This window comes from Gobio gobio (assembly GCF_949357685.1).
Source record: "Gobio gobio genome assembly, chromosome: 3".
Lineage (NCBI taxonomy): Eukaryota > Metazoa > Chordata > Actinopteri > Cypriniformes > Gobionidae > Gobio > Gobio gobio.
In genome coordinates this window covers 24,172,117-24,182,725 of record NC_137099.1, presented here as the reverse complement: position 1 = coordinate 24,182,725, position 10,609 = coordinate 24,172,117, and the positions used below count along the sequence as shown (strand labels likewise).

General features: G+C 34.5%; 1 protein-coding gene across 3 annotated transcripts in view; it reads left to right on the top strand.

Annotated features, from left to right (window-relative positions):
- Positions 1-401: 401 nt before the first annotated feature.
- wdr19 (WD repeat domain 19) overlaps positions 402-10,609 on the top strand; it is a 37,915-nt gene continuing 27,707 nt past the window's right edge. For 2 of the 3 annotated variants that reach the window (XR_013816160.1, XM_079811911.1), the window contains exons 1-14: positions 402-488; positions 1,025-1,116; positions 1,203-1,268; positions 1,416-1,541; positions 1,645-1,760; positions 2,153-2,268; positions 2,378-2,458; positions 3,993-4,105; positions 4,489-4,662; positions 5,288-5,358; positions 5,471-5,643; positions 8,140-8,254; positions 9,539-9,645; positions 9,736-9,858. Coding sequence is in view for 1 of the 3 variants with exons in the window: in XM_079811911.1 (XP_079668037.1) it covers positions 483-488; positions 1,025-1,116; positions 1,203-1,268; positions 1,416-1,541; positions 1,645-1,760; positions 2,153-2,268; positions 2,378-2,458; positions 3,993-4,105; positions 4,489-4,662; positions 5,288-5,358; positions 5,471-5,643; positions 8,140-8,254; positions 9,539-9,645; positions 9,736-9,858 (1,479 nt within the window). In the remaining 2 variants the exon portion in view is untranslated. The remainder of the gene's footprint in view (positions 489-1,024; positions 1,117-1,202; positions 1,269-1,415; positions 1,542-1,644; positions 1,761-2,152; positions 2,269-2,377; positions 2,459-3,992; positions 4,106-4,488; positions 4,663-5,287; positions 5,359-5,470; positions 5,644-8,139; positions 8,255-9,538; positions 9,646-9,735; positions 9,859-10,609) is intronic. The other variant, XR_013816159.1, reaches the window with a different exon arrangement.

Genomic DNA, 10,609 nt, shown 5'->3' with positions numbered 1-10,609 from the left:
ATTATATAATTAATAGAATATTAAAAACAATTCACGATTACTATATATATATATATATATATATATATATATATATATATATATATATATATATATATATATATATATATATATATATATATATAGTAATCGTGAATTGTGAAGGTTTACACAGAATACATTTTCTATTAAAATATATTACTTTTTCAACCATACATTTTTCAGCTATTTATATTATGCTTCACATAATATATAATATTATTTGCCGTATAATCTCTGTGAACCCTGGTGTACTCCTCATCAAGTATACCTTTGTATTAATTTTATTACCGTATTTATTAATGATTTGTCCAATATCTTATTAATTATTCTACTATTTATTATTCTGCTCATGTTTACCCTTTGCTGAAAGCTGACTGGCTGTTGCTAAGAGGTTGCTACGAGATATCAAGACGCGTCGGAGTGAAGCACCCTGGGAAGTGTAACGTTTTCGGCAAACAAAAATGAAGGCATGTATATTTTTTATATTTAAAACCGCTTAATGTCCTATTGCATTTAAACTGGATATCGCTATTTGAAATGTACATGTGCTTTCGCGAAGACGCTATTAAAAGCATCACGTATAGCGTTAGCACGATGGCTAAGTTAGCTCAACAGCAGTTTATGTCTTTTACCAGTGAAAATAAATGCATGTAACGTTAAATAAAAGTGAACGAACCGCGAACGACGCATTAACTCAACTTTTTTGTGTCTGCTAATAGCATAAATGTTATTCAAAAGGACAGGGCAGTTATTGCATTATCTTTATTGATAGTTTGTCGGTTTGTTGTCATTTTTTTTTTTTACCCTGATATTGTATGACTTTAACTCAACTTTTTTGTGTCTGCTAATAGCATAAATGTTATTCAAAAGGACTGGGCAGTTATTGCATTATCTTTGTTGATAGTTTGTCGATTTGTTTTACCCTGATATTGTATGACTGCAGTTTACTAATGTATTGTATTGATTTGAGACTTGATTTGAGACTTGTTTTGTTTGTTTTCAGCGTGTTTTCACGCTGTCAGAAAAGTCCTGGTCTGGATCATGTTTGCAATACAAATGGCAGAAAACTGTAGGAAACTATCTTGCAGTTGCAGGGTGAGCTACTTTTTGCTGATTTATATAGCCAAGAAGTGTTCATCTTTGTAGGCAACGTTTGAGTGAAATATTTTATATATCCACAGCCCTGACAATTTTGTACAAATCTTTGATCGGCATGGACAGAAGGTCAATGAGTTAAATCTCCCTGGGTAAGTGAGCGTTCAGGCATGTTCTATCTGAGACTCTTAATTTAGAGTTAAACATATTTCAAGATTGTATGTAATATTGTTTCTTTATAACTAAAGGGCAGTTCTCTTTCTGCAGTTGCTCATACTTGCGTGTTTTTGTGCGTGCAGGAATTGTATATCTCTTGACTGGGATAAAGATGGTGATATCTTGGCTGTGATTGCTGAAAAGTCCAGTTCCATTTACTTGTGGGATGCAAATGTTAACAAAACCTCTCAGCTAGACAGTGGCATGAGGTGAGTGATGGGATGAGAAAGTAAATGTGTTATTGAGTAAATAAACCAGATTTGTTTTTTGAGATTATGCCCTTTTTCGGATGCTATTTTTGGGTTGATACAGAGACCAGATGTCCTTCCTGCTCTGGTCCAAAATTGGGCCACTGTTGGCTGTTGGCACATCTAAAGGAAACCTTCTCATCTACAACCAGCAAACATCACGCAAGATTCCTGTTCTGGGTAAAATCGAATTTAAAAAGACAAAAAAATTGTGAATAGTTCTCATGTCATATATTTATTTCTCTGTATATTATGTGTGTGAAATAGACAAAACATTTCCAAAGGAACAGAAAATGTTGCCTTATCCTATTGTTTCAATTGAAATGAGAAAGTTTAAACAAAATATATATATATATTTAACAAAATATATATTACTTTCACCGTACAATTTGTAATATGCTTCACATGTATTTTGGGCAGACACAAAAAAAGTATTTTCCGTATGGAATTCACAATGTAAACTCCTTATCAAATATACTTTTCTATTTTTTAACTTTAAAAGTATTTTAAAAGTATATTTTCCTCTACTATAATTTTTTTTTTTTTTACATGCATACTGTATGTACATGTAGGTAAGCACACAAAGAAAATCACATGTGGCTGTTGGAGCTCTCACAACCTCCTGGCGTTAGGTGGTGAAGACCGCAGCATAACAATCAGCAACCACGAGGGAGACACCATTCGACAGGCACGTGAGGATCACTCATAGCGAGGTCCTGTATTATCGTATCTGTTGGTGCAGACGTATAGATTGTATAGTTTGAAATGTTGTTTCCCACTCTCTTTCTTGCCTTCAGACCTCTGTGAGAGCAGATCCTGCAGATGTTCAGTTCTCAGTGATGAAAACAGATGAGAGGTCATCTCCAGGAGAAAGCACTGTATGTTGACATGCACATTTTACTTGATTTTTACACTGATTGTACTTACAGGTAGAGGTGAACATATGGGCACAATCTTATATTATGAGTAATTTTATATCACAGTAAAATTCATATTAACTATTAATATATGAAATATATACAGTTGTGGTCAGAAAGATTTGCACCCCTGGTAAATGTGATCAAATATGGCTGTAAAAAAATAAATCTGCATTGTTTATCCTTTTTATCTTTTATTAAAAAAATTCACGAGAATCGACTTTCATTGAAGTAAAATAATTAAAAGTGGGGGGTAAATCACAGTATAAAATAAATGCTTTCCAAAACACATTGGCCATAATTATTGGCACCCTTTTATTAAATACATTTTGCAACCTCCTTTTGCCAAGATAACAGCTCTGAGTCTTGTTCTATAATGCTTGATGAGTTTGGAGAACCCCTGACAAGAATCTCTCCAGATCCTTCAGATTCCCAGCTCCATGTTGGTGCTTCACATTATTTATTTCATAATGTGACCCCCCCCCCCCCCCCCCCCCCCCCGGCTTTCTATTCTTTTACTTCAATGAAAGGTTAGGTTTTTGCAAATTTTTTGAATGATAGATCAAAAGGATAAACAAGGCATCTTTGATCATATTTACCAGGGGTGCCAATTATTCTGACCACAAATGTGTATATCTATATATATTTATCTCACCCAGGCTGCATTTATTTGATTAAAAATACAGTAAAAACAGCCAAACTGTGAAATATCATTAAAATTTAAGTAAACTAGTTTCTGTTGTAATATATTTTAAAATGTAATTTATTTCTGTGATGCAAAGCTGACTTTTCATCAGCCAATACTCCAGTCTTCAGTGTCACGTGATTTTTCAGAAATGATTCTAATATGCTGATTTGGTGCTAAAGTAACATTTTCATATTGTTGTTAATATTAAACACATTTGTGCTATTATTTTATTTAAAAAAATATTTTTTTCCAGGATTCTTTGATTAATAGAATGTTCAAAAGAACATTATTTATTATAAATAGAACTTTTTTGTAATATTTATTTATTTCATAAATATCTTAACTGTCTTTTATCAATTTAATGCACCTTTGCTAAATAAAAGTGTATATTACTGATTTATCAATGTTGGAAACGGTTGTGTCGCTTAAAAGTTTTTATAACCTAAGATATTTTTCTCAGGATTCTTTGATTAATAAAAAGTTAAAAAAAAACTGCATTTATTTAAAATTAAAATAAATATATTTTATTAAAATAAATTAATACTTTTAGCAGGATGTGTTAAATTGATCATTTTTATAATTGTAATAATCACAATATGGGTTTTTGCTGTAAATTAATTACTTAATGTAAAGTGCTTAATTTTTTGGTTATTTTCTCTTTATTTTAAACTTTATGGATGCAAATGCCTGGCATTACTTTACAAACAGTGAAAACTAAACTTTCTCCAGCTCTGTATTTTGTACGTTGTTTCATAAGTAAATGAGCAAATATTTATACAAATTGACTGGTTGATCTTTAACTTGCAGGTGAGTGTGGCTTTGGGAAAAAAGACCCTGTTTCTTTTTAACCTTAATGATCCCGATAACCCTATAGAACTGGCCTTCCAGCAGCGCTACGGCAACATCATCACCTACCGCTGGTACAAACACACACCCGCACTCACACGAACAGATGTACTAAAATGTGCGAGTGACTGTTTTAACTCTTTGACCTGCACAACATTTAACCACAGATTGAAGGACTGTTCCTTCAATCAATTTAGATGTTTTGGATAAATGAAAAAAAATGTGCTAAATAAACAATAACTAAGAATTAAAAAAAAAAAAAAAAAAAACATCCTGGTTGCCATGCAAATGTTAACTACCATTTTATTAGTGTTAATAATAATAATACATTTATAATGATTATAATGTACCTTTATAAAGAATAAAAAAAGTCAACCAAAACACAAAGAGAAAAAAAATACTCAAAACATAATTGCTTATTGTGTTTTTCATATACTGAACACATCTGTATCTGTAGGTATGGGGATGGCTATATCATGATTGGATTTTCACATGGTTATTTTGTGGTAATTTCCACACATATCCGTGAGATTGGCCAAGAGTTGTTTCAAGCCCACAATCATAAAGACAGCCTGACTAGCATCACCATCTCACAGTCACTAAACAAGGCTGCGTCCTGTGGGGACAACTGGTAAGTCTTTACTAGTATCAAAGACTTTAGATATACAAAGACGGTGCACCCATATTACTATGAATTACAGAAAGTACAATGGAATAAGTCCAACCTTTTAAATAAAGGAGCCACTCTTAAAGACACTTATGACTGTTCATGTGCATTGGCTGGTCCAGCCTGAAAAATGCAGTGTTTTGTCAGGATTTGAGTGTTTAGAAACAAAATTTATGAGACAGTTGTTGTCAGATCTCATTGATGATTTAAAATTAAATTTAATCGTACGTTTGGTGAACAGCTTTGGAGAATTTGATGTTTCCCTATTCAAAGAGATAGCTTGACTGAAATAACTGCCCGAGAATTGTTTCAAAGATGGTCACCAAGTGAAATTACTTGCCTTAAAGGGACTTTATTACAATAGATGTTTGGATAAATGCCATATGCCACATTTTCCCAATAAGTTGATCGACAGTTGGTCAGTTGTCAAAACCAATTTACATACACAAAAGTCATCATTATATATAGATTTAAAGGATTGACCTCACCTACAGCTCTCAGACGCACACTCCACTGATCCACCACTCTCATTGAACATTACATTTTCTTTCTGTGCTGTAAGATTAACACTATTGTATCTCTCTGTGAGTATTAAGATACATGACCTGACTGATTTGAAGGAGATGTATGCTATAGTCACGCTGGATGAGGAAACCAAAGGTATGAAATAATTTCTGATGCATATTGATGCGCTTGTTTTTGTGTGAAAAAACATATGTTCTCTTTGAAGTGTGCATATTCAGTGAACACTCAATTTGCATGTCTTTCTCAGGCCTTGATCAGATGTGTTGGACTGATGATGGGCAGCTTTTAGCTGTGTCTTCTCAGCAGGGCACTTTGCATGTCTTCCTCACCAAGCTGCCCATATTGGGAGACAGCAGTGGCACTAGGATTGCATATCTTACATCCCTACTGGAGGTTACAGTTGCTAACCAGGTGGAAGGGGTGAGGAGACGACATATACACTTATACAAAAAATGAGTTGCATCGTAATACATGTGCTCACAAAGCATCACCTATAACTATAAGTCACCTTTTTCCAAATTCCTAATGCTAAATCCGGCGCTACAAACGTGTATGATACCACAAATTGTGCAACTTGTTGAAAATAGGTGTGCTGTTACTTTTCTAAGCAATCAGAATTACACTTTTTACTGGTATTAGATCTGCACGATTTAGAATAAATTGAGAATCACGATTCTTTTAGTTTAAAATAGAAATCAAGATTCTGAATATACAACCAAATAACATTTAATTAACTAGAAGTTCTGATAAAATGTTAATTTCTGCAGTCAATTTAAAACATATTTAATTAATCTGAATTAATCATTTAAAGAAATAGTTTTGAATGATTGATTCATTGAGTCACTCATAAAGACTTCTGCTTCGTCCCAATTTGCCTACTTATAGACCTTATGTAGCCCACCCATTTTCAATGCTGTTGAGTGCACAGCAACACATATCCATAGCTCCATTTAGTTTAATTTCCTACCGTATTGGAGAGAAATGTTAGTTGCACGTTGATCTGGCAGTGGTGGGTCTTTCATGCAGAGACTCTCCTCAAGTGTTTGCATAATGATGCAATTAAATCCAAACTTACCTTTATAAAAGTTCACAATGCTGTTGCAGATAAAATGCAATATGGATAACATTAAATAAATATTATTTTGTCAGGTTAGATACTGATTATTAATCATGAGTCAAACCCCTCTCTACTTAACCGCCGGTCTCGCAAACCCGCTGTGTTTGTAGTTTTTTAACACTTTTTTTTGTGTTTGTAATTCTAGACGAATCCTCATCCAACACCCACTGGGTTGTGGGCAATATTAGCTGTTAGAGTGTGCACCAGAAGTTGTAACCGGAAATAGTAGATCAGCCGGGTATCTTTGGAATACCAATTTCAACATACTACGATGTGGGACACATTAATTCTAATTTTGAATACTATTTAGGATGGCTAGTATTCGAATTGGGATGCAACATTCACTTGTTTCGTTACAGGATGAATCAGCATTTTTTTAACTAATCTCTTGAATGAATGATTCAATGACAAATGCATATATTTAACATAATAGACATAGCCAAATCATTGTCATTTAGGAATTTTCAGTTCTCCAGTTCTTCCAGTTCCGCGATCGTGAAAGCAAAGGCGAATCTTTCTTACCTGCCATCTCGCATAATGACCTAATAAAAGTATGATATGCTCGATAGCACTAAAAAAAAGAGTTTAAAAAGCGATGTAAACCCCGAACTCATTCGCTACAGTACTGACACACGGACCGATGTCAGACTGGCCGCGGATTCTGTGCACGCGTTTGCCGCCTGTCAGCGAATCTAGGCTCATTACTGTAGGTCTTAAAGTGAAAGCAACCCAATATAGCCCCTGTGTCGTTAATATTAATCAAACAACAACAACGGGGGAAAACAAACAGTAGCCTACCTAAACATAAAGCACTGTTTGTGTCTGTATATTTAAGTTGTATTTATTTGTCCTATTGTCAAACAAGATTCCTGCATTTTGTTTGTTTTATTGCCATGTGTGACTATTGTGCATCTAACATAATATGGTAAATGTGGCATCCTAATTATGAAAAAAAAAGAAAGAAAATGTGGTGGTCTGAAAATGACCACCACAAAATCAGTAATTTTGATCTCACAAAAAATGTATATAAATACACACACACTACCGGTCAAAAGTTTGAGAACGGTAAGATTTCTTAAATGTTTTTAAAGAAGTCTCTTCTGCTCACCAATGCTGCATTTATTTGATCCAAAATACAGCAAAAACAGTATTATTGTGAATTATTTTTACAATTTAAAATAACTTTTATATTTCAATATATTTTCAAATGCAATTTATTTCTGTGATTCAAAGCTGAATTTTCAGCATAATTACTCCAGACTTTAGAGTCACATAGTCCTTCAGAAATCATTTTTTTACTTTCTATTTCAGATAAATGCTGTTCTTTAGAACTTTCTATCCATCAAATAATCCTAAAAAAAATGTTTTACACAACTGTATTCAACACTGATAATAATCATAAATGTTTGTTGATCCTCAGATCCTCATATGAGAATGATTAGTGAAGGGTCATGTGACACTGAAGACTAGAGTAATGATGATAAATTCAGCTTTGATCACGGGAATAAATCACATCATCAGCAGTACACGTTTTTTTTTTATTGCGTGATATAGGTCTTAAATTTAATTCATAATGGTCTTGAAAAGGTCTTAAAAAGTCTTAAATTTGACTTGGTGAAACCTGCAGATACCCTGTTAACCCTAGCAACTACCTAGCAACACCCTTGGTACGACTCGGATAACCTTAACAACTGTATAACAATGTCCTTGCAACCACCCAGAGCACTCTACCATTTTGTGATTTTGTCAGAAAGTTATGTAAAAGTATAGTTTTTAGATGCCATTTTATCTCATCTAAGGAGTCCCCCGTTGCTGTGGCAGTGGAGGTGGAGCCTAGTTTCATAGCTGTGGGACCATATCATGTTGCTGTGGGCATGAATAACAGAGCGTGGTTTTATGCATCAGGAGATGGTGGTAAGTAAGGAAAGGAACAGTATGAATTCACATTAGAGAAAAAAGGAAATATTTTGACTTGTTGCAGTAGCTTTCTTTACACTAAAGCTGCGGTCACACTAGACTTTGAGTATGCAAAATTTCTTCGGATGCTGATATGACGTCACGCTCTGAAGCGTCTTTTTTATACATGGATTTAACCTATAATAAATAATAATACACTCAAAATGTTAAAAATGTACAATCTACTCGGTTCAACAAAGAACCAAGTTCAATAAACTTGAACTTTGGAATGCAGCGAAATGCAAAACGTTTCACATGAGCTTGCGTTTGCGGTCTGATGCATTTGCATGCGTTTGAATGGAAGTCAATGAAATGAAAAGTGCAGTGTGACCGCCTCTTTAAAGGATTAGTTCACTTCAAAATGAAAAATTCCTGATAATTTACTCACCCCCATCTCATCCAAGAGGTTCATGTCTTCCTTTCTTCAGTTGTTTTTTTTGAGAAAAACATTCCAGGAATTTTCTCCACATAATGGTTTTCAATAGCAACCAACGGGTTGAAGGTCCAAATCAATGCAGTTTCAAAGGGCTTCGAAGGGCGTCAGAGGGCTCTGCACGATCCCAGCTGAGAAATAAGGTCTTATCTAGAGAAACCATCTGTCATTTTCTAAAAAAAAAACCCCAAAAAAACATTTATATACTTTTTAATATCAAATGTGCGACTACGGTGTTGTTCTTCTTAAAGGCATATGACATCATCAGTACTGACCCAGTGCCGAAAAACTCCATCACATGTTCTCCTCCAACTTTAAAATTGTCCGGCATTGATGTTTTACCTTTATTTTTGTAAAGGGCCTTTGATTTAGTCTTTGCACGTTCGTTTTAACACTGGGTCAGTACCTCCACATACGTCCCGTGCTTGACCTTTCTGACGTGATGATGTCACGCAAAAGCAGAAGTTGTGCATTTGAGGTTAAAAAGTAAATAAATGTTTATTTGTTTTAGAAAATGACAGATGGTTTCGCTAGATAAGACCATATTCCTCGGCTGGGATCGTGCAGAGCCCTCTGACGCCCTTCGAAGCCCTTTGAAACTGCATTGATTTGGCCCTTCAACCCGTTGGTTGCCATTGAAAACCATTATGTGGACAAAAATCCTGGAATGTTTTCCTCAAAAAAACGTATTTCTTTTTGACTGAAGACAGACAGACATGAATCTTGGATGAGATGGGGGTGAGTAAATTACCAGGAAATTTTAATTTTGAAGTGAACTAATCCTTTAAGTGTGCATGCGTGTTTTTCAGGTGTGGAGCGTGTAAAAGACACTGAATATTTAGGGACAGTGGCCAGTATGTGCCTGAACTGTGACTATGCTGCTGCTCTGTTTGAGGGGAAAGTCCAGTTGCATGTGGTAAGAAGATTATCGTGTAATGTGTAAAAATTCAAAATATATGTCTGTCAGCATTTTCTAATTACTTTTTGTTTTAATGTGTGTGCAAAGATTGATGGAGATGAGCAGGTTGTTCAGGAGGACAGACAGACGAAACTGTTTCCGGAACCCGATCAGAAATACCGCATCCTCAGTCATGCTCTCACCTCTGAGTTTCTGTATTATGGGACTGATGTGAGTCATTCACAAATACCTATTTTTTTCTTCCTTACCATATTTTATTAAATTGATAGATATGGTCTTGGATGCTCTTTGGTTTGTGCTAACACACTTACATTGCATAATTCTTTACTATACGCTATGCAAAAAGCAGTACATTAAATTAATAGTATGAATAGTACTGTATGTCCAAATATGCAGTATTCATAAAACATTAAACCAAATATGACATACTAAACCGGATGACCTACTGCTTCTGCTAAGATTCTGAAGTACACTTTTGAAGGACACTTTACTATGCCATGAGGCCACGGGAGAGGTGTCATCACATTTATAAATGATGAGGAACAGCCGCAGGATGAATTAAAATAATTGTTGTTATTATTGTTATTAAAATATTCTAACTTAATTAAAATGCTAGAAAAACATACAATCAAGATAAACTGACCCCACCTGATGTTTGTAGATAATGTACCTAATTTCTTAAAAGCAAATATTTGTGCACGTTTCGGGTTTTTACAAAAAGAACATGCATGAAAGACTAAATAAAGTGAGGGGCGTGCTAAATGTTAAAGGAGTTAAGCGTGATAAGCCACGAAAACGATCTCTATGCGTTACTCGTGCTGACTGACACACCCGAAGTGCACGCAGAGACATCATGCGATCCTGAATTTAATTCTCTTTAGTGGTGAATTGGTCACATAAACAGAATTATTAAATAAATATCTATCTTGGTGAGTATTTACATAAATATAGTCGTTTATGT